The sequence below is a fragment of the Artemia sp. Qi Xiang Cuo genome, chromosome 11, assembly GCF_049724085.1.
Source record: "Artemia sp. Qi Xiang Cuo chromosome 11, ASM4972408v1, whole genome shotgun sequence".
NCBI classification, from domain to species: Eukaryota; Metazoa; Arthropoda; class Branchiopoda; order Anostraca; family Artemiidae; genus Artemia; species Artemia sp. Qi Xiang Cuo.
The window spans coordinates 26,938,555-26,964,014 of NC_142804.1; the positions used below are offsets into that span (position 1 = coordinate 26,938,555).

General features: G+C 36.0%; 1 protein-coding gene across 3 annotated transcripts in view; it reads right to left on the reverse strand.

The window, feature by feature from the left end:
* Nucleotides 1–10,241: 10,241 nt before the first annotated feature.
* The window catches only part of LOC148946822 (RNA-binding region-containing protein 3), a 38,504-nt gene continuing 23,285 nt past the window's right edge, over nucleotides 10,242–25,460 (reverse strand). For all 3 annotated transcript variants that reach the window (XM_089096626.1, XM_089096625.1, XM_089096624.1), the window contains exons 4-6: nucleotides 15,791–16,557; nucleotides 14,247–14,400; nucleotides 10,242–10,613 (exon numbers count right to left, since the gene is read on the reverse strand). In XM_089096626.1, the coding sequence (XP_088952752.1) occupies nucleotides 10,439–10,613; nucleotides 14,247–14,400; nucleotides 15,791–16,557 (1,096 nt within the window). In that variant the 3' untranslated portion in view covers nucleotides 10,242–10,438. The remainder of the gene's footprint in view (nucleotides 10,614–14,246; nucleotides 14,401–15,790; nucleotides 16,558–25,460) is intronic.

Below are 25,460 nucleotides of genomic sequence, written 5' to 3' on the forward strand. Positions count from 1 at the left end.
ATATATATATATATATATAATTATAATATATATCTATATTCACCGGTGAATGTCCGAAATTCCTTTTTCTCTGTGTTGATTCAATCAGCTTTGCAAGTCAGCTTTTTCAGTTTTATGCAAGCTACGATGGTAAAAGCTAAAGATAGGTAAGATTATGATAGTTTAGGTTAAATTTGGTTATAAATATCAGGATTGGGCTAAAAAACTAATCTAACCTAACCTGTCATCATCAAAACTTACATTAAATTGAAAAAGTTGACTGGCAACGCTGACTAAATCAAAGGAGAAAAAAAGGTATTTCGGACATTCACTATTGAATGTCGAAATTTATAAATTACGAACATTCACGGTAATTATATATACATATATATATATATATATATATATATATATATATATATATATATATATATATATATATATATATATATATATATATATATATATATATATATATATATATATATATATATATATATATATATATATATATATATATATATATATATATATATATATTAACTATGTGCTTAATTATGTATATTAATTATTAAGCACAAACAAACACGCATCCGTTCTGGGAAAAATACAAAATAAAGCATTTCTTAAGCATTGATCCAGTGGTCGTGTGTTGCCAAAAAAAAGTGTCATTCGAACGAAAGTTTAAAGACCTAGTTGCTCTTTAAAAGTAATCTAAGGGATTGCACTACAGAAGTGCTTCAGGTGAATACGGATTCCACCTCTGATCCTGTTTATTTGGAGGGAATATAGGATGAAGTACGGAATATGGGTGCTGGTGGGACGAAAGCTCTTTTCTTGTTTCAGGAACAATAGTTTTTAAATAGCGGGGGTTCGATTCCAACTTGTTAGGGAAAATTCTGTTTTATTTTGAAAATAAAGTGCACCTAAATGAACTCTTTTTTCGAAGTATTTTTGTTCAATGGTTAAACTCAAGTATGATATGAGCCTAAGAATTTACCAGTACATAAGGAAACATGTTAAGAAAACAATTCTTACTTCATAATATGCAGAATAATCCTAGCCAACATATTCGACAGGGGGAGAACCTTAATCACCACTATTTTCCTTGTATTTCCAGTTTTTCTATCACATTCTTAAATATTTGCGTCTATTCTCTAAGTCTTGAAAATCATTTATAAAAAACACCCAACCCTAATATAATAATTTATTTATTACCCACTATAAAAAAGAAGCGGAGTACATAAAGAACAAAAAAAAAATAAAAAAAACAACAAAAAAGCAAACTCGCACACTTAACAATTATTTACATAAAACGACGTAAATTTTGGTGCGCAGTAAGACCTGCAGATAACGACAACTTTCCCGCAAGCACTATCACTTTTTCCCGTAAATCAGGGAGGCCGAATCGCGATATTAGATGCCGGTTCCGGAACCACGGAGGGAGGCACAAAAGGTACCGAGAAAATTTAAAATAACACATCCGGAGAGAGGTAAGATATTTAGGCTTCAGAATTTGAAGAAAACCAGATAAAAAAAGAATAGAAAGATCGCAAAATGAAGAATACAATTTTCCAAGCGCTGTTCTATTGCACCTCCCTCTATTTGCAACAATTTTTGAATATCCGATCTGAATTTTTTTTTGGCATTAGAAACTGTCAGAGCCCGAAGTGTTTTGAGATTATTAGTAATGTGAAGACCAAGCAACCGCAAAGAAGAGACACAGGGAATAGAGAAAAAACCACAGTTAAGAGGGAGACTTGTACTCGAATTAAATGAAGTATATTCACATTTATCAATGTTCAACATAAGCCAAATCCGTCTGACCTGGTCTGTGATCCAGCTGACAGAATGTGAGAGCCCTACCTTAGAGCGATTTACAAGGAGAATATCGTCCGCCTAAGCAAGATACGAGACATCAATTCCATGAGAAATGAAAGTCGATGGCAAGGATGAATGGATAGGAGCAATACATGAAAATAGTTGAAGGAAGCACACCACCTTGACGGACCCCACGTCTAATAAACACCTTGGAATCAGAAACTACTCCATCATATTTTACCCGAATAAAAGAGTTAGAATACCAGTACCGTGACAAAACAACAATAGAAAGGTTAACATTGTTGGAAAAAAAGGAATAGAGTGCATATGAGTGGACTATACTATCAAAAGCTGTCGAAAGATCAAGAGCACAGATATGAAGAGGAGATTTATCATTAACAGATTGCAACATGAGGGAAGCTAGAACACGATGGGCGTGCTGACATCCCAGCCTTTTTTGAAAGCCAAGCTGGTTTTCATCAAAATTAACATTTTCTGAAATGAAAGGGAGAAGAATATATACAAAAATTTAGCTAAGAGTGCACAAAACAGTAACAGTTCGATACGAGCTACACTCTGAGGAAAGCTTTCCACGCTTCAAAACCAAGGTGACTGTGCCACATAGAAAACTGTCGTGAACCATAGAACTAGATAAACACATCTGAAACATTAGCTGAAGGTGATCTATCAAAGTTGGACAAACTACTTTTAGATGATAAGACGAAATTCCGTCTAGATCAACAGAGCTAGATTGCATGTTCTTAATAGCTTGACCAATATCAACAGTAGAAACTGGTCATACATTACTCTGAGAAATACGATTAGGCAAACACGACTCAAGAAGGTTACTAAAAAGCTTTTTAACTTCTCGGTTCACCTTGCGGAAAATATCATTATAATACGACACCCAAGTATGAACTGCTATAGGACTTTCAGAAAAATCCATACTAAGCTTATCCGAATTCAAAACATGAGACCACTCCTTTCTCGACGCAGGAAAATCAAAACCAGATACCCTAGACTGCCGTAAACGTTTTTATAAGCACGCTTGGTACTTTGCTTCAGATCGAAGACAACTCCTCGATTTGGCCGACCGCAAGACACCCATATTCGTAGCCAAAACTTAGCTTTATTCTTTACAACTTTTAATTCTGGGTCCAAAACCCATTCTGGTTTTCTAGTTTTAACTTTAATCTTTTCTAGAGGAACAGCAGTCGCCTCTGCTTGTTTTAAGCACCAAATTATTTTATCATAATATTCATTTAGAGACTTCTTATCATTTGAGAAACGGTCAGTAACTTGAAGCAAATGGTCAGGAACTTTTATAGAGCCCAATAACGCGGACAACGTAGTAATATAAAGTGCGAAATTACCTCTACTGCAGTTATTCCTGTAAAACCACTTAGAACTTTGTGTAAATGGTCTAGTAGAAAGGGAAGCGACTAGTGAAGCACAGATAGAAATCGAGAGGTGGTCAATATCACGATAGTCTTCATGAACAAGAACAGTCGATACATTAATATTTGGCGAGGAAATTACATGGTCAATATTAGACAAACTTCCAGATTGGTGAATATATGAATAATCAACACTTTTCTCGACTGTTCTATAAGCAGAAAAAGCATCAAGGACTATATCGGATCGAACTGACTGACTTGTAATATCTGTGTTGAAGTCACCAACCACTATGAAATCATAACCAGTCGATACAACAGACGAGAGAATAGCCTTAATTTTTGCCATGGATTTTTTATACGCATTTAAAGCGGAAATAGTTTTTTTGTTACACGGTAGATACATATTTATCAGCACAGTATTACCAAACCGAACTGCAAGGATGAATTTATCACTGTGAAAACACAATGGAGAGAGCAAACTCGGGTTATTCTTAACAAAGCACACGAGGCTTCCAGAAGGCCTAGCAAAAGCGACCTCAGCATTAGTTGTAAAAACAGAATGAATACGACTTCTTTTTAACACGTTAATACTAGTAGAAGTCAGGAGGTGTTCTTGAAGGCATACTATGTCAAACTGGTCACACAATTCATCAATTAAATTAAATGCTCCTTTAAACGAGTACCATTTATATTAAGCGAAACAATCGAAACAGGCACAATCATTTCTTCTTGGCAATGATATCTCTCAGCACTTTGTATCTAAGACTAAAGGAGGCATGATGTTCCCCACAATTGGCACACCTTGCACCAAGCTGGCAGGGATAATCCTTGGTGAAGATATGAGGGCCCGCACAGCGTGCACACTTCGCAACCAAACTTACACAATCAGCTACTCTATGGTCTGGCGAATGGCATTTTAGACAGCACCAAGGGGCCGACAGATATTTTTCCTCTAGTAGGTATTCATACCAAAATTGAACACCATTGTGCATAGCCTTAACTACTGAATTGGAATCTCACATATCAAGTTTTATTATCCATGTGCGACTAAGCTACCGAGATATCACGACGCTATATTAACCGTCCGAAACTCAGAGGTTTAATTTCTTTAATACTTCTCTGACTACCTCAAAAAACCACTTAGTGATCACCTTGGATGGAGATTCTGCTAAAATCACTGAAATGGAGTGTTTGAATTCTACAGGAGCAGATATTTCAACATTAATTATCAATTTGTCACCTCGCAAACTCAGCTTGGTAACCGCATCATGACAGCTCACTTTATCGAGCACTTCTTTGCATTTTATCGGGTCATTTAGTGTTTGCGGCACTTTAGAGACAAAAACATTGGCGTGAGAGTCAGTTGACGGCGTCGCACAGGCAGGCAGTGGTGGAAAGTGATTATCGTACGAATCGAACTTACTTGAAACAGTCTTTAGGAAGTGTTCCATTCTACTCAATTTCTCGTTCAAACTCGAATAAACCAAAGCAGGGATGCCAGGTACATCATTTGGAGAACGAATTACAAACATCGGTAGGTCTATGTCTTCATCGTCAAATTTCTCGAATATACTTAACATATCCTTCAGATGGCTTTCCAAAGCCTTCGGCCCCTGTCTTCTCGGAAGCTCAGTCCCAGGTACAGCCGCATATTAGAGGAGTTTTTTAGCTTCGATTACACTCGGCAAGTCCAGAAAAAACTCCTTTCCAAATTTCAGTATTTCGTTTTCATTCACTCCATTATCACGGTTAAACTGCAAAAAAATTAAAACCGGCGAAAAACAAGTCCATTATTCATTATTCACTATACATATCATAAGAAACAGATACCAATAAGCGAAGGAAGCATAGTTTCCTGCTACCAGATCCCTGCAGTTTAAGGGAGTAACACTCCCGGCGGGTACAACGGCAACTAACCTAACTTAATTTATAGTATTTGTCTATTAATGTTTTTGTGAGAAATTATTAGATGGCACTAATGGTCTTTAATTACATATCTCGATTTTTTAAAACGGAAAAATGCAGTTGAATCCATGTTTATCTTCGGAATTTTGCTAAAAAAATTGTACAACAGTTAAAGAAGTTAAGATAAAGGTTCTCACCCTGCAAGATGTGTTAACTAGGATTATTCTGCGTATTCTGAAGTGAGAATTGTTTTCTTAACATCTTTCTTTATGTACTGATAAAACCCTAGGCTTATATGCTCAAATATAAATGTCGGTAGTTGAGGAAATAGTAGTCCCCCTCGTATTTAGGATAAAACTTAGATTTGGTAGTGAAAGGCAGAAAAATTATGCTAAGAAAAAAGGAGTATCTTCAAATGAAAGTTAAGAGGGATATTAATATTCGTAACGAACAGAAATGTGTATTTATGTGAGGTGGGCTGCCCCGTACAAACAACGCTATTTACGCTTATCCCCTCGTGATAATTCAACAGCAAATGTTCTAGCATAAGGAAACTGAAATAAAAAATTTTCTCATAATACTCAAAACATGGAAGGGCTCATTTAAGCAATAGCATTTTCAGTTCAAATGTTTTGAAAAGCAATCAGTAGATGAAGCATTTGCATTTACCAGCTCGGTATACTTGTTGCACACAAAATGTTGTTACTAAAGCAGCAGTAGAGAATTAGCGTAAAGAACAGAATTGGGTGGGGGGCCCTCATATACAGAATAATCTGTATAAGTTAATTTTCAAAGTTGCACTTTACTTTTATTAATTTCTTTTATTTATATGCATAAGCACAAACTTTTCAGCACGCGGCACTTTGGAATCAGAAACTGGGAGATTCCATTTTCCTTCTCGTTACTTGAAAAAAAAAGCAATAAAACGTCAAATTTTCGTTCGAATTAGCCTTCTTTCGTTTGATGTGATCACGCCAGATGAAAAAAAAAAAAATCCGCGCATCCGTGATCATCTTCTTCTGGGAAAACACGATTTTTTATTGAGGTTTGTAATTTCTAGTCTACGGTTACCTCTTTTTTGGGGGAATATTCTCAATTTTCTACAACTATGTAAATTTTCTTACGCTAATGACTTTTGACGGTTAGCTTAAAGCACTAAAATTTTCGTATTCAGAATCATTACGAAAAGAAAATTCTTTTCAAGTAAATATTGTTACCAAAAGTATAATTTTTTTTTTTTAGTTTCATTTCACAAGCATCAATCTTTGTTTGCCATTTGTTGTCATAAACGGCATGAAAAGAATAGGTTTATCTGGTCAATAGTTACTTAATTGGTTGAGTTTTGCCGCATAGCTTAAATGTTAAGCATTTAAGTTTTGATAATTTAATACGCATAGAACTTTAAGTAATGCTGCTTAGATATTTAAGTAATGCTGAACCACACTATATCCAAACGAATTCTGAAACCCGTTTGTCGCTGCTATTTCTTGCTTGTATTACTAAGCACAATGTCCCCATTGCTCTCTCCAGACGCCTCGTTACTTGTGCCTTAATAAGGGTAAAAACTCTAAGCTCTGCGACCTCTATAGACAAACTCGGTCTGTTTTCTTGTATTGATATGGTTTTTGAAGAACTGATTTTCCAAGAATCAAATGCAAAGCACGGTTGTGGAGACAACAAGTTTCATACCATGAAGCACGCCCGCAGACTGTCGTTTTTGAGGTAAAAAGTGGGATCTACCCTCTCTTCTGCGATCTGCTCCATAATCGGTGTGGTAAAACCTTCTTGCGGGTGTTGCTAAGAAGTCGCCTTAGCATTAATATCGTCATTCGGTGAGGCGTGAAGCAAGGCTCGATCTCAGCTCCATTTTAATCAATAATGTTATTCCAACTGTTACGGAGCACACTCCTACCTTGTAGAACCTTAATCGAAGCTAGCCACCTCGTATGCAGATACCATACTGTTACTTTCTGATGATCTTCAAATAATCAGGTCTGGTATCGTTGAGACCGGCTTTAAAGTCACTTGAGCAAAACAGGGGTTTCTCTTTTTCAGCTTCGCTTAGTCTTCTCAAGGGACTATCAGCGGTAGGGCAGCAATAATTTCTGAGTTATGGGCTGCAAGGCTAGCTTCATGAGATAACCTTGGGAAGGATGTATAATGCTTTTTCTTGTCACTCATATCTTTTCCTTGTCGCACTCTGGGTTGTTTTTTTCACGAATTTTGAGCGTTTGATAATCCGATTTTTGTTCTTTCATTTTGGTAAGCATATTCTTCAAGCGCCAATGTAGCCTCATGACCGTTATAGTTCGAACTTTTGCGTCTTCGAAAATAGACAAGTTGGTGAAATGATTTTGTTAGCGTCATGAAAATCTAGTGAAATTTCCACTGAGCTGTGTAACGTAAGCAACTGAGTGAGATTTGTGTCTTTTTTGTGAATGTTCTTATGATTATTGTTTCAACTTTGCCTTTCATTTTTCTCCTCTTAATCCATTACGTTTTGTACAGAGGGTGGAAACAGATTTTATTACTGGAATTGGTCACCTTTCAAGGATGCCCACGGAACTACTTCGAATCTTAAGTTGCTAATTGTCCAGTAAGTCAAGTTCAATTACATCAAGGTACAACTGCTGTTCAGTTCTCGAGCAGCTGAATACTTTGGTGTTGGACAAATAAAGTTCTCCGAAATTTGAGCCTTTAAAAAATAGTTCATGACAGGAAGCATCGCACGGATTAAATAAGAAACATATTTTTATTCTATTATAAACTTGGTATAAAACAATTGGTTAAACTTATCGCACGTGAAATTTCAATCGATTTCAATTAGTCAAATTCAAGAACAAATAACTATGTTGAACTATTTAGATTTTACATGATTTTTCGCTTTTAAATACATCTATTCTCCGTGCTCTATGATTCCTTCTGCTTGGCGGCAGCGGCTCTAGCAAACTGCACAACCATAGGCTTTCCATGGAGCATATATCCATTTGTTTCTTCTAGGGCCACTGCTGCTCTTTCAATACTGGGTAATGAAACGAAAGCTTGTCCTTTCATTCTTCCTTCTTTCATATGACGGATATCAAACCTGAGAAAAGATACACGTCGGTGAATCATTAGTCATTATATATTTCTCTAATAACATTTCATCTTACATAATTTCTTTTCTTTGGCGTGATTTTGTTCGCAATTAGCCTCGAGTAATGATGTTGATGCAGAACAACCAACAAAACCGTATTTTGTAGTTTTGGTGAGTCATTTTTTTTTTTTTTTTTTTTTTTTTTTTTTTTTTTTTTTTGCACTATGTCGGAGACTAATAATTCTAGATAATTTTGGAATCATGATTTTTGCCACTTTAGATTAAGGCTGAATGAGAGGGGCACGACACTTCGTACCCCTTAGTATAGGGGATGGGGTATAGGGACCCCCCCCCACCAACAATGGTCTCAAGGGCCATATCCAAAGAACTGAAATATTATTACCTAAAAGTTTATTCTACTCCTGTTTTCAACCCCCCTCCAATCCCCACAAGTAATCTTCAGATCCGTCCTCCGTCTTAGGAATTGGACCTGCGAACACACATCCAACGGAGGACATATAAAGTTGTCTCCTTCCTCTTCTCCGTCCCTAGAGACAATAAGAAAATTGTGGATAAGATTTAGTAGTTCAAGACTAGATTTCACAAACAATACTGTATATATTATGGCTATTGAGCGTCAACCTCGCTTTCAGAAAAGCACCAACTTTTCAGGACAAATAAACTACTTGTGGTATGACCTTTCTTGCATATAAACAATGATAATAATATTCACTTGTAACTCGCAAATAATATAAGAGAAAAGCTGACTACATAGAGAGAAGAAAGGAAAAAAGACAAAACAACTCAAAACACAAACTCTACAAATGAACAAAAAGACGGACGAGCCCGTGGTGAGGTCTGACCTTGCCAGGGGCTGACTTTAGCAGGTTAACGTGAAGTAGCTCAAGCTTATTGGTCACATCAGATACACTATAATTATGAATAAGTTTTTGGTTCCGAGTACGTGAAGGCAAATAAAGAAAGGAATTAAGATATGAAAAGTAATAAGAGCGCAGGCGCCTAACATCATGGCATTATAGCATACTAAAACATCAACAGGAAAAAGCACTAAATGATCGTATAAAGCTGAATATAATTTGCATAAAGCTTTCCGGTTAAATTTTGCCCTATTTGCTACAATTTTAGAATATCCAACTTGGATCTTTTTTCTAGAATAATCCACAAGCTTATTACGCAAACTCATAATTCCAGAGCATATAGAAATACCAAGCCATTTCAAAGAGCAAACAATGGAAATAGTGAAATCAGAACATTCCAGCGGGGATGACGATACACGGGAATTAAAACATAAATACTCACACTTTTCCATACTTAAAGTTAAACCGGTATCGTTGAGACCGGCTTTAAAGTCACTTGAGCAAAACAGGGGTTTCTCTTTTTCAGCTTCGCTTAGTCTTCTCAAGGGACTATCAGCGGTAGGGCAGCAATAATTTCTGAGTTATGGGCTGCAAGGCTAGCTTCATGAGATAACCTTGGGAAGGATGTATAATGCTTTTTTCTTGTCACTCATATCTTTTCCTTGTCGCACTCTGGGTTGTTTTTTTCACGAATTTTGAGCGTTTGATAATCCGATTTTTGTTCTTTCATTTTGGTAAGCATATTCTTCAAGCGCCAATGTAGCCTCATGACCGTTATAGTTCGAACTTTTGCGTCTTCGAAAATAGACAAGTTGGTGAAATGATTTTGTTAGCGTCATGAAAATCTAGTGAAATTTCCACTGAGCTGTGTAACGTAAGCAACTGAGTGAGATTTGTGTCTTTTTTGTGAATGTTCTTATGATTATTGTTTCAACTTTGCCTTTCATTTTTCTCCTCTTAATCCATTACGTTTTGTACAGAGGGTGGAAACAGATTTTATTACTGGAATTGGTCACCTTTCAAGGATGCCCACGGAACTACTTCGAATCTTAAGTTGCTAATTGTCCAGTAAGTCAAGTTCAATTACATCAAGGTACAACTGCTGTTCAGTTCTCGAGCAGCTCAATACTTTGGTGTTGGACAAATAAAGTTCTCCGAAATTTAAGCCTTTAAAAAATAGTTCATGACAGGAAGCATCGCACGGATTAAATAAGAAACATATTTTTATTCTATTATAAACTTGGTATAAAACAATTGGTTAAACTTATCGCACGTGAAATTTCAATCGATTTCAATTAGTCAAATTCAAGAACAAATAACTATGTTGAACTATTTAGATTTTACATGATTTTTCGCTTTTAAATACATCTATTCTCCGTGCTCTATGATTCCTTCTGCTTGGCGGCAGCGGCTCTAGCAAACTGCACAACCATAGGCTTTCCATGGAGCATATATCCATTTGTTTCTTCTAGGGCCACTGCTGCTCTTTCAATACTGGGTAATGAAACGAAAGCTTGTCCTTTCATTCTTCCTTCTTTCATATGACGGATATCAAACCTGAGAAAAGATACACGTCGGTGAATCATTAGTCATTATATATTTCTCTAATAACATTTCATCTTACATAATTTCTTTTCTTTGGCGTGATTTTGTTCGCAATTAGCCTCGAGTAATGATGTTGATGCAGAACAACCAACAAAACCGTATTTTGTAGTTTTGGTGAGTCATTTTTTTTTTTTTTTTTTTTTTTTTTTTTTTTTTGCACTATGTCGGAGACTAATAATTCTAGATAATTTTGGAATCATGATTTTTGCCACTTTAGATTAAGGCTGAATGAGAGGGGCACGACACTTCGTACCCCTTAGTATAGGGGATGGGGTATAGGGACCCCCCCCCCACCAACAATGGTCTCACGGGCCATATCCAAAGAACTGAAATATTATTACCTAAAAGTTTATTGTACTCCTGTTTTCAACCCCCCTCCAATCCCCACAAGTAATCTTCAGATCCGTCCTCCGTCTTAGGAATTGGACCTGCGAACACACATCCAACGGAGGACATATAAAGTTGTCTCCTTCCTCTTCTCCGTCCCTAGAGACAATAAGAAAATTGTGGATAAGATTTAGTAGTTCAAGACTAGATTTCACAAACAATACTGTATATATTATGGCTATTGAGCGTCAACCTCGCTTTCAGAAAAGCACCAACTTTTCAGGACAAATAAACTACTTGTGGTATGACCTTTCTTGCATATAAACAATGATAATAATATTCACTTGTAACTCGCAAATAATATAAGAGAAAAGCTGACTACATAGAGAGAAGAAAGGAAAAAAGACAAAACAACTCAAAACACAAACTCTACAAATGAACAAAAAGACGGACGAGCCCGTGGTGAGGTCTGACCTTGCCAGGGGCTGACTTTAGCAGGTTAACGTGAAGTAGCTCAAGCTTATTGGTCACATCAGATACGCTATAATTATGAATAAGTTTTTGGTTCCGAGTACGTGAAGGCAAATAAAGAAAGGAATTAAGATATGAAAAGTAATAAGAGCGCAGGCGCCTAACATCATGGCATTATAGCATACTAAAACATCAACAGGAAAAAGCACTAAATGATCGTATAAAGCTGAATATAATTTGCATAAAGCTTTCCGGTTAAATTTTGCCCTATTTGCTACAATTTTAGAATATCCAACTTGGATCTTTTTTCTAGAATAATCCACAAGCTTATTACGCAAACTCATAATTCCAGAGCATATAGAAATACCAAGCCATTTCAAAGAGCAAACAATGGAAATAGTGAAATCAGAACATTCCAGCGGGGATGACGATACACGGGAATTAAAACATAAATACTCACACTTTTCCATACTTAAAGTTAAACCATTTTGACTAAATGAATCACGGACAGTATCAATTCTTTTAGAGCCACCACATCAAACAGAGATACTTTCACCTGGCTTTACTTTCAGCCACAAATACGCATGTTCACACTAATACCTCAAAACAAAAATAACTGAAGAATTCACTCCATTAGAAAAAAAAGAGAAAATAAAGCTTGGGTATGTACACCACTGTCAAAAGCCTTTGAAAGGTCTAGTGAACAGAGATGAATCTCACTACCATATTCAGGAGAATATTTAAAAATTTTACTAGTCCCCATGAGCATGAGCACAGCCAATGCTTCGCTTAAAACCAAGCTAATTTTCATCATTTTTTGCAACACAAGTTAGCGAAGGCATAAGGATATACTCGAAAACTTTACTAATTGTACGTACTATAGTGTTATAGGTCGGTATGAATTGCAGAGATTAGGGTCCTTTCAACGTTTCAAGACTTACGTTACCGTACAGCAAAGAAAACTATCCGGAACAACATAAGACGTCACACACATCTGCAGTAGGAGCTGCAAGTGTCGCATGAGCGGAACTGAGTCAGTATTCACGTATTTTCTTGAAATACCATCAATGTCCAAAGAGTTTGATTTTAAATTTTTTATAGCGTCAGTAACACACAATAATGTAACAAGTTGCCGAGGATGAACTTTATCTAATAGTTTCTCAAAAAAGGAAATAACCCTATAATTTACATTAGTAAAAATAGCAAAATAATGAGAGACCCACCTGTCAGTGGGAATAGTATGCAAATGGTTACTAGAATCTAACTTTGCACTACTAACAACTTTAATACACTCAGATTTAGATGCACGAATAGATCTGTGGGATATACATGGTAACTGAAGTTTTCTTTGTCCAAACTTTTTTTTTGAGAAAATTCCATCAAATGTTTTAAGCCTTCAGACCTGGAAGTAAATTGGCACCAAATTGGACAGAAACAATTACTGCCCACCCAAAACTAAATAAAATTAAGTGGAAAAAATAAAATTGTTTGAGATACAGTTTAGTGCATTAAAATATAGGGTACAGTCTCCACCCTCGCTTTAGGGACAACAGAGGAAAGCTTCACAATTTCAAACGGCATCCGTGTAAAATATTAGACATTTGGAATCTTTAAAGAAAAAGAAGCAGGCTTGGTCTGAAACCTCTTCTCAATAAAAACTCTTTTAATAATTACAAGTATCTAAGGTTGGGCACAACAGCACCTTTAAATTTTATGGCTAAAGTTGAGTGGCTTCCATTAACGAAGATTTTTTTTTCCAAACAAATCCTAAGTCCGCTTCCTATATCTTTCTCTTATATAGAGAATAACTCCCTCACCGAATGGAGACTTATGCTTTTAAGGTTGAAGAATTACACAAAGTTGAAGGATTGCATACTTCAAACTTTGTATATAATCTAGTCTATAGGACCTCTAGATTCTAGAGTCTGGACCTTAGAAAGTTTTTGTCATATTCCCCATGGCAGATAAAAAGTGAAAAGCAGCTTCTTCTTTCTATAAATGGTTTCTAACATACTGACTAGTCATTCTCTACAGTGAACTCCCTTTATATAATATTTTAACAAAGAAAACCTATTATATAGCTCCATGGTCAGGCCGATGACAAAGTATATTTGCCTTTTTTTTGCAGGCCATTAACAATTCGTGTAGCTCCACTAAACATGTCTTTTTTTTAATAGATGTAAGGGCGTTTAAGTTCTGGTAAAACTGACGTCTTTATGTCTGACCAGTAGATGTCCTTTCAGTCAGCTTCGACGAGGCAACAATGTTGGCTTTCTACAAGAATCGGCATAACCTTCTTTTGAAGAAATTTGTAATAGTACAGCAAAAAGTGGGAATTGAGGCTTACAAAAATAGCCCGTTATGACCTTGCTCTTGTCGACAATCTTCATTAGGAAACTTGTAGACAAGAATATATACTAAAAAGTTTAATCCGTCCATATACCCTGTAATGACACAATGGATTGATGCTGTACTTGGCAAAACGAGGCCCAGGTTCGATTCCACAAGGTTTGGAGACAGGCTTGCTACCTGTCCCCCTAAAAACGTCTTTTTTACGCCCTATGCGTTATCGATGATTTTGGAGGATCTATTTTTGTATCCGCTGATAAGTAGCTATGTTAAACTTCATCCTAGTTGAAGTAACGCCCAAAGGGTCACTTGAGAAACCTTTAAAAGGAGTTTCAAATGTTTTATCGCCAATCGCCAAATCGCCAAGACTAAGGCAAATAATCGTTATTGGTGGCGCCACAAGCCCTCCTTAAAAAAACAAAACTAAAAAAACCATACATTTGGCATTCCTCCTCTGAAGTCCAAATGACATATCTTCCAAATATAAGCTTCAGATGTGAATCCTCCACAGATTTTGCTAGATTCTTAACATATAAACGTGAACTCGGCTGTCCTGGTTCCCAGTTCTTAAATACAGAAAGAAGATCAAAGTCTGCAAAGGAAAGAAAAAATATTAAGCAAAAAGACACTAGCTAGCAGATTTTGGAAAATTATCATGTGCAAAATGGCATTGAAGATTGTTTTTACCTTTGTTAAGCAAAAATTTTAACTGAACTGAATTGTTTTTTAATTGAATTGAACTTTGCTGAAAAAAAATATTGCTGTCCTTTTTTAGGTGGGGGTGTGGGAAGAGTAAGGAGTGATCAGCAGCTTTTGTTTTTATTATTCTGCTGCTTTATTGTTGTTTTTACCTCCATAGTTTCTGTCTTTCTTCGTTATTTCTTTTAATTGGATTTAAAATAGTGATAATTCCTCCATTTTTGAATCCCCCGGAGGGACTTATGTCCCGTGTTTTTAACCTGGTATACATAAATTGATTCTAATGGCATTGATTGATTCCAAAGTAATTCATTCCGAATGGCATTCTTGATTTTTTTTTTTCTACTGATAATACAGCAATTTTCATGTTCCATTGTTGAAGATTAAGCCAACACCCCAAAGTGTATTTTATTGCCACGGCTTCACTAGTCCTTCAATGTTCCTGGAAGGGGGGGGGGGGGGGGAGTTCAGGAGAATCACCCTTCCCCTACGTGTGTAAATATGATTGAAAATCATACAGTTTTGAAAGTGTAAGCCCTTACAACCTTTATAATCCTTATTATTGCGATCTACTGCAACTGACAACCATTTCCAGCACCAAGCCAACCTGAAGCGTCTCTTATTATCACGATAAAGAGAAGAAGAAGCATATATAAAATAAGGTAAAAATTAAAATGGCAGCAAATCTTTATCAGGTACTTATCTTTTCGCTTATAAAAGTTTAATATATGGAAATAACAAAGGGGAGATGAGAAAGAAACCAAGCACAATTTCAATTACCACTACGAAAATCACAATGATGCAAACTACGAATACTTTGTTGCTATTACAACTGTACATTCGTGAATACTGGAATAATAATCCTCTCTTATTATAACAACACTTTAACAATGAAGATAACAAAAAATTAAAACGGAAATGTTTGATGACAGGGGATCCCCATTGGATATTTTTTTTTTTTTTCGTTTTGCAACAGCTTAATTTTTGGAAGTGAAGAAGGGAAGGAGACAAAAAAACGAATCTGGATAAACATCCAAATAAACTAATAATATATGCAAATTTTTAGGTGCAAACTTTTTGTATAAACAGATTCAGCGAGTTTTTGCAGTAAACAGGTTCTCTACTCAACAAAATTACTCCAGAGGACAAACTATCCCCTATTTTAAATTATTTAAGCAAGGGTCAATAGTATCCTTAAACTTTTAAGTTTTAACTCTTAAATATTGTGAAATGGACATCGAAGATAGTAAGGATTTAGTATAAATACATAGTTATATGCTGACCTGACGGCTTGACCCTATTACTGCTCAATTCTTTAAGAGTGACAAACGCAGTAATTTCTTCATGTTCTTCTTCTTCCTTTAATTCATCCACCTTTTTCTTCACGGCTGGTATTTTTCCAAATCCTTCAGATTGCACTTCTTTATTTTCTGGCAGGGAGCCAACTGTCTCACAGATTTTGTCAGTAAAAGAGGTTACACTTTCAACTGGTTCTTCCGGCAAACTAATAGCTTTAATTTCAAAAGTACGTTTTTTTAATGATACTGGATCAAACACCTCTGTCACATCCGGCTCTTTCTTTCTTCTTTTCATCGCGACAACGGGAGCGACAGGTTTTAATTTCATTTTAGGCTTAAGCAGAAAATGAGTTTCAGGTACGACGTTTTCACTGACTAGTTTCCTTTTTGATGATTCATCTTCTTCACTAGATAGCTCACTTTCATTCTCTGAAGTTGCAGGAACTATTTCAGGTAAATTAATTAAGGAAATATAAGAGTCAAACATTTTCAAAAGACTTTGTGCGTTCTCACACTTACTGAAGGGCGGAGGTAAAGACATCTTATTCATAAGATGTAATACTTGGTTATAGAGCTTTGGATATTTTGTTAGTGCGCCAATTATGTTTAAAAGGATATCTGGATTGGGTGGGGGGTAAAGATAAAATAATTTGGGATTAAAAGGATACTGTATGCCAAACTTGGAGCAAATTGCTACTTCATCAAGATGAGCACGAACTTCATCAATATTATCAGCATCTGACTCCTTGGAGCTAGAACAAAGAAAATGATTTGATAAGGCACTGAGTGTTGAATAAAAGAGCATTCAAAACCGCAAGAAATTGCAACAACTAAAGACGGAATAAGACTCATCACAAAACGAAACTAACTATGATTGAACTGTTCAGAAGTCAATCGATTAGTCTCCATAGAACAAACAATAGAGAATATTGAAAAAGGAGATATGCTGCTGCTTTTGATAGAAAAGTGCCATTCGTTTGTAAGGAGCAAAAGACAAGATTTGAATTAATGGAATCCAATGGAATTTGAACGTTAAAAATCTGCTTTAAGCACATTTCAGTATAATTCCAATGCATTCAGATTTTGGGAAGATCATTTAGTATTTAATAGCCAAATGCTTTCTAACATTCTGTATCACTAATCCTTATTTTAAGGAATTATTTTAAAAAACTTTTTCCATAAAAAAAAAATTTTCAAAGAAAAGTAAAGAGCTCTATTAAACTAAAAATGAGCAGAAATAAAGTAAAATAATCTTCCAAGCATAAAATTACCTGAGTAAAGCTGACAAACCCCATGCCTTCTCAAGACCAGAACATAATTTGCACTTTACTGAAAAAAACAGAAAAAAAAACAAACAAATGACCGTGGATTGCCAGTTCAATATACACACACTGATCTTCCTTACTTAAAGTTTTAATAATTTTGTATTTATTGAAGTCAAAAAAGTGAAAAAATTTAAAATGTATTTTTTTTTCAAATGTTCTGGTCTTGAGAAGGCATGGGGGTTGTCAGCCCAACTCGTGTTAATTTTTGCTCAATCTGAGTTTGACTAGGTTATTTATTGTAATTTCTGTTCACCTGGGGTTTCATTTGTTTATTCATGGTGGATTGTGGTAGTTTTATGCTTGAAGATTATTTGACTTTATTGCTGCTCATTTTCGGTTTAATGGATCTCTTTACCTTTTTTTGAAAAACTTGTTTTGTGGGAAATGTTTTTTAAATTAATTGATGTTCGTTTTTAATTGACATAGTCTTTTTCGTGGAATTTTTTTTTTATATCTTTTCGGCTTTTTTCTGTAACAATTCATAGTTTGGCTTGCTATTTGTATGTTGGAGAAGCTTTTTCACCAATGTTTAATCCTGACACAAATAGTATTGTTTATTTGATTTTATACCTCCTCAAGCTGACCTGAAAAGTAAAACATAATATCATTTCCAAAAAATTATATCTATACTCTTTGAAAACCTGGATACAATTACACTCTTTTGATTTATTCAAACTGTAAGATCAGAAGTAGTAATAGTAGTGCCCCGGAAGTTTCGACTTAATACCCCCCGTCGTTCTCGATATATTGCTGAGGTGTCTTATTGGCCACCATGCACACAGTGCCTTTGATTTAGTTTTAAAGCAACGTTTAGTTTTAAAGCAAAACGGGCTGATTACATAATTGTGGGGGGTTGACATAACCAATATCCCTAGAGACATAGATACTGGGCCGTTCTACTATTCTGAACTAAAAGGCTGTCTCAAAATTTTGACTGGACGTGTTTGGATAATGAATGGGATTGGGAAGAGGGATGCTTGCCTCCTAATCTCTTTTGACTCTTAAAAAGCGAACTAGAACTTTTTGACTTAGTTCACCATCCACCTAAATATTCCATGAAAGTTTCACTTTAATACTCTTAACTTGCGTAGTAGCAATAGTTATAGTAGCATTACTAGCATTATACGCCTAGCACCTTTGGTTTCTTCATCATCCCCTTCAACACGCGCTGAAAGTTTAAACTTAATACAATCAACCGTTCCTGAAGCATTTCTGATAAGCCCTCTTGACAACCTGTATATTGTATTTCGATTTAGTTCCATACAGTTTCAATATTTTCCAAAATTTTCACCTTAATACCCTTAGTTTTAGTAGCAGTAGTAGTAGTTGTAATAGCAATAGAATTCATACTAGTAACCTTAAGTTTAGTGGCAGTAGCAGTAGTAGAATTAGTAATAACAGTAGCTGTAGTATGAGTAGAAGAAGTAGAATTAGGATGCAAATATTTTCATTTGGTTAGTTCAACATCCCCCACAACTAGCCCTGTTAGTTTCAAATTCACACACCAAACAGTTCCTAAGATATTGTTATTATGCCCTTTTGACAACCTGTATACAGACGGCACGTTGTGATTAAGTTCGCCTTACCCCCCCCCCCCCCGACCCTCTCCCCCCCTCCCCAAAAAAAAATCCTTGAAAATTTCACCTTCATACTCCCCAGGTACAGTTTTAACAGTAGTCACAATAGCAGTATTGGTATTACTAGTAGCGGTGGTACAGGTAGCACCAGTAGTATTAACATAATGCCTTTACAATTAGTTGCAATAGAAGTAGTAGTAGTAGTAATAAATGTACAGTGATAGCACTGTTAGCAGTAGCGTCGACATATTGCCTTTGGGTCTAATGATCTTCCCCCTTAAGCATTCTCTGAAAGTTCCAACTTAATACCCAAAGAAATTCTTGAGATACACTTTTTTGACAATGTAGAAGCACATAGCGTCTTTTGATTTAGTTCAACACTCCTCTCAACATTCTCCGAAAGGCTCACCTGAATGATCTTGTTCTTTTTGGAAAGTGAGTTCAAACATGCATACCATTCTCAATAACATATACTATACGTAAACAATGAACCAATTGCCTAACTTCCAGCCCTTGTGTGGGAAGGTTGACATCCCCAAAAACATAATTTCTGGACCTTTTAACAATGCTGAACAAAGTAGCTCTTTTAACATTTTGATTTGATGTATTTTGGGGAAAGATAGGCTTGTGGAGGAGGGGCTGGTTACCCTTCATTCACGTTTGACTCTTAAAAGGGCACTAGAACTTCCAACTTTCAATCAACTGAGCCTCATCCCATCCTAATTTTATATGACCACTCGTTCCATAAACCTTATATGCCCAAGATCATAGCTTACAACCCTTGCGTCGGGGCTCTGGGGGGCTGTGTCCACCCTTAAAGCATTGTTATATACTCCTTGGACTATTGTGAATAAAATAGCTACCTCATCATTTCGATCAGATGCGTTTGGGTCAAAGAGGGTGTCAGGGAGGGGGGCTAGTTGCCCTTCATCACTTTTGACTTTTAAAAGGGAACTAGGAATTTAAATTTCCAATCAAATAAGTCTCTTCACAACCGCCCATTCCCTAGAACTGTATATGACCCCGGGGCATAACTTACAGCCATTGCGCCCAGACTCTGGTTGGGGGCGGGGATGACAACCCCAAAGGCCTTGTTATATGATCTTTGGACTGTTTTTGAACGAATGGCTACCTCAAAATTTCTATTGGATGCATTTGGGGGAAATAGGACGTTAGGGGGGGGGGCTAGTTGCCCTACGATCACTCTGACTATCAAAAAGGGCACTAGACCTTCTGATCTCCAGTCAAATGAGCCCAATCCGAATTCTATACGACCACACTTTCCATAAAAACCTTGTATACCCCTGATGCATGACTTAAAACCCTTACTCTGAGGGTTGTGGGGGGGGTTGTCATCCCAAAAGACATAATTACTGAACCTTTCAACTACGCTGAGCAAAACGACTATCTAAAAAATTTTATTGGATGTTTTTGGGGAAATGAAGGGCGCGGGGGGGGGCTGATTACCTTCCAGTCACTTTCTATTATTAAAAACGGTACTAGAACTTTCAATTTCCAATAAAATAAGCCCCTTTTGAAGTTTCTACGACAACTCCTTCTATACGAAGTGCCCTGGTCTAAAAAAAAAAAAAAAAAAAAAAAAAAAAAAACAGATATTGAGCCCATATCGCACTTTACTTACTTCTTTATTTCCTGAAGAAAATAAGGGCACACAGATCCGACTTGGCTAGTCCTGTAATTTTTGTTCAGGAGGGCAGGGATGGCAACAAGTTCCACCCCAAAAATGGTCATTAGGTCACATTTTTGTTATTAGGACCTTTTAACAATGCTGAACAAAATAGCTCTCTTAAAATTTTGATCAGATGTGTTTTGAAGAATGATAGACTTGTGGGGGATGGGCTGGTTAACCTCCATCCACTTTTGACTCTTAAAAGGGCACTAGAACTTCCAACTTCCAATCAAATGAACCCCATCCCTTCCAAAGTTTAAATGACCACCCCCTCCATAAAACCTTATATACCCTGGGGCACAGCTTACAAACCTTGCCCCAGGGCTCTGGGGGGTTGTGTCCACCCTTAAGGCATTGTTATATGCTCTTTGGGCTATCATGAACAAAATGGCTATCAAACAATTTCGATCGGATACGCTTGGGAAAAAGAGAGTGTCAGGGAGGGGAGGTAGTTGACCTCCATCCCATTTTACTCTTAAAAGGGAACTAGAACTTTAAATTTCTAATCAAACGTGCCTCTTCTAAAGTTCACACTACGACCCCTTCCATAAGGACCTTATATGATCCCGGGGCATAACTTACAACCCTTGCCCCCAGACTTGGGGGGTTGTGTCAATCCAAAAGGCCTTGTTATAATAATAATAACAATAATAATTTATTTTTGCCCTCTTTCGATACATTAAAAATGCACTAGAGGAGTAAAAACAAAAAGAGAAAAAAAAAGAGAAAAGAAACACAAATAGTTAATGAAATACAGTGCCAACATGTTTAACGAGAAAAAAGACAAACAAGTGGAAACTTAAATTAACACTAAAATACTGGACCTAACGATCTACCCAGCCATATATAAGAAAGGTTAAACAGAAAGTCTAATAAATTCCTACATCGGTCCTAAAATGGCAAATTAATCATCTGCCTCACGGAATAAATTCTATGGCTCATTAGATATACATTGAAAAACAACGAGATGAGACATTAGATGCTTTTTTTGCTATTGATCACTAGTAACGTCACGGCGACGTTGACAACTCGGCAACCTTGGGGCTTTCTTCTCTTTACTATATACATATACAGGCTTACTATATATATATATATATATATATATATATATATATATATATATATATATATATATATATATATATATATATATATATATATATATATATAATATATATATATATATATATATATATATATATATATATATATATATATATATATATATATATATATATATATATATATATATATATATATATATATATATATATATATATATATATATATATATATATATATATATATATATATATATATATATATATATATATATATATATATATATATATATATACATACACACATACACATTTGTTACCCTTTTTCGCTACATTAAAACAATAATGCACTAAAAGAGTAATAAAAAGAAAAGAAAAAAGCACGAAAAATCATAGCTATACAACAGTGACAACAACCACTGACGAAAAAAACAAAAACAAAAAAACATAAAAGACTGCTCAGACCGGGGACTAAATGTCTATTCCACCGTATCAGAGGCAACACTGTAGCGTTGCCTATAGTAAAGGCCATACGACTAATGTTATATTATTTGTTATTATTATTTTTTTCCCCAGAGGCACTTCATATGGAGGGGATCGTCGTAGAAACTTCAAAGGGAGCTCATTCGATAGGAAATCGAGAGTTCTGGTGCCCTTTTTAATAGTCGAAAGTGATTGGAGGGCACCTCGCGCCCTCCCCCACGCCCATCATTCCCCCAAACACATCCAATCAAAATTTTGAGATAGCCGTTTTGTTCAGCGTAGTTGATTTTCAGATAGAAAATATACTTTTGAGGAGGAGACTCCCCCAAAACCCTCATGGCAAGGGTTTTAAGTTATGCCCTGGGGGCATATAAGGTTTTTATAGAAGGATTTGTCGTAGCAACTGCAAAACAGGCTCATTCGATTGGAAATTCAAAGGGCTAGTGCCCTTTTTAATAGTCGAAAGTGATTGGAGGGCAACTAGCCCCAGTTGCCCCCCCCCCGCCCATCATTTCCCCAAGCACATCCAATCAAAATTTTTAGATAGCCATTTTGTTCAGCGTAGTTGATTTCCACATAGAAAATATGTTTTTGAGGAGGACACTCCCCCAAAACCCTCAGGGCAAGGGTTTTAAGTTATGCCCTGGGGGCATATAAGGTTTTTATAGAAGGTGTTGTCGTAGAAACTTCAAAAAAGGCTCATTCAATTGGAAATTCAAAGGGCTAGTGCCCTTTTTAATAGTCGAAAGTGATTGGAGGGCAAACCCCCCCACGCCCATCATTCCCCCAAACACATCCAATCAAAATTTTAAGATACCTATTTGGTTCAGCGTAGTTGATTTCCAGATAGAAAGTATGTTTTTGAGGAGGACACTCCCCCACAACCTACAGGGCAAGGGTTTTAAGTTATGCCCTGGGGGCATATAAGGCTTTTATAGAAGGCGTTCTCGTAGAAACTTCAAAAAGGAGCTCATTCGATAGGAAATCGAAAGTTCTAGTGCCCTTTTTAATAGTCGAAAGTGATTGGAGGGCAACTAGCCCCCCCCCCACGCTAATCATTCCCCAAAACACATCCAATAAAAAATTTTGCGATAGTGATTTTGTCAGCGTAGTCTATTTCTATAAAGAATATATGTTTTCTAGGAGGACACTCCCTGACAAATATCAGGGCAAGGGTTTTAAGTTATGCCCAAGGGGCATATAAGGTTTTTATTGACGGCATTGTCGTATAAACTTCAAAAGGGGCTCATTCGATTGGAAATTCAAAGGACTAGTGCCCTTTTTAATAGTCGAAAGTGATTTGAGAGCAACAAACCCCCCTCTCTCGCCCAACTTTTCCCCAAACACATCCAATCGAAATTTTGAGACCGTCAATTTATTAAACGTAGTTTTAAGTTCTGGAAATTAGGTCTTTGAGGATGACAACTCCCCCACAGCTCTCAGGGCAAGGGCTGTAAGTTATGCCCTGAGGGCGTATAAGGTTTTGTATAGATAACGTTGTCGTAGAAACTTCAGAAAGGGCTCATTCGATTGGAAATTTAAATGGCTAGTTCTCGTTTTCATAGTCGAAAGTGTTTCTAAGGCAACTCACACCCCATCCACGCCCACCATTTCCCCAGACACATATAAACAAAATTTTGATACACCCATTTTGTTCAACGTAGTTGAAAGTTCTGGAAATTATATCTTTGAGCAGGACATTCCCCCCACAGTCTTCAGGGGCAAGGGTTATAAGTTATGCCCTGGGGGCATATATGGTTCTTATGGAAGGAATGCTCATATAAACTTCAGAGAGGACTCATTTGATTGGAAATTGAAAGTTATAGTTCACTTTTTAAGCGTCAAAAGATATCGGAGGGTAACCAGCTTCCCCCTCCCCCCAAAAATACACTTTTTTCCCAAATGCATCCAATAAAAATTTTTAAGATAGATATTTTGTTGAAAAGTTCAAAGATCATATAACAAAAATTCCGGTGTTGACACAACCCACTAGGGCCCGGGGGCAAGCGTTGTAGGTTATGCCCCGGGGGCATATATGGGTCTTATGGAAGGGATACTCGTATTAACTTTAAAGAGGGATCATTTGATCGGAAATTGAAAGTTCTAGTTCACTTTTTAAGAAATAAAAGAGATTGGAGGGCACCTAGTCCCCCCCCCCGCTCCACGCCCTTTTTCCTCAAACCCATCCGATAAGACCTTTGAGATAGATTTTTTTTTTAAATAGTTCAAAGACCTCACCCTCTCCTCTTTCCTACAGTCTACGCTAAAGTTTTTCTTCTTTATACAAACTACGCTGTCCCCCACCCCAAAGACTTTAATAAGGTAAAGTTTTGTATGGGAAGAAAGTTAAAAGTTCCAAGAAATTTCGAAGGGACGTTAAGACACATCAACATACACTATTAAGAACTAGATAAAGAATTTTCTATCCAATTACTCCCAGCACTAATAAGAACTAGATAAAGAATTTTGTATCCAATTACTCCCAGAAATTCTCTCAAACTGAAAATGCTAAAATACTTAAAATTACAACCATACTTAAAATAAGGTTAAAATACATACTTTGCGATAAATAATAAATTATTGTGGCATTAAAAATCTGAAAAATGGTCTAATCAAAACGATCCTGTTCTTTCTGCATCAACAACTAAAACACCATAACTACTGTATTTTGCAGCTATTTTTTCGATCCATTCATTTCTCCGTAAAAAAGGCTTGGTTGGTTCATAAGGAGTATGTAATTAAGTTGTCTATAGCAAAAGCCATAAGGCTTCAATGTTTTATTATTATTAATTAAAAAAACTTTCCGAAAAATAAGTTTTTCAAAGAAAAGTAAAGGCCATTTTAAACTTAAGCTCAGCAGATACAAATTCCTTTTAAAATTCAAGCTCAAAGCGACCAGAAAATTACTATTAAAGAATAAATGAAACCCAAAACGAACAGAAATTAAATAAACAATCATAGCAAAAACATAAAACAAATAATAATATAAATGAATAAATAGATCTTAAAGCGAGTAACGCTTAGATTGAATATGAATATCAAGCTTACAACAAAAAAAAATATTTTCCTGTTGAAGTATAAATGAAACTAAAAACGAACAGAAATTAAATAAACCATCAATGCAAACAAACATACAATAGATATTAATGTAAATTAATAAATAAATCTTAAAACGAGTGAAACTTAAATTGAATATGTAAATCAAGCTTGAAATGAACAAAAAGCATCACACACAAGAGATTGGGTATTACCTGCGTCTCTCACTGTATAAGTCTAAAACCTACTGCGTCATTGGCGCTTTACTGAAAACTCTGTGTGCCTTGAACAGTCTTGGAAAGTATAAAAGGCATCAAATTGAATATTAGATGTATAATGATATTAATTATTGAAAGATCCATCAGTTCAAGAATTTATTTCACTGTAATTGTATTTTTATTTTCAATGCTGTAAGAACTGGAAAAGAAAGTATTTTTAATATAATCAGTTTTCAGTTAAGCGCCAATGACGCAGAAGGCTTTT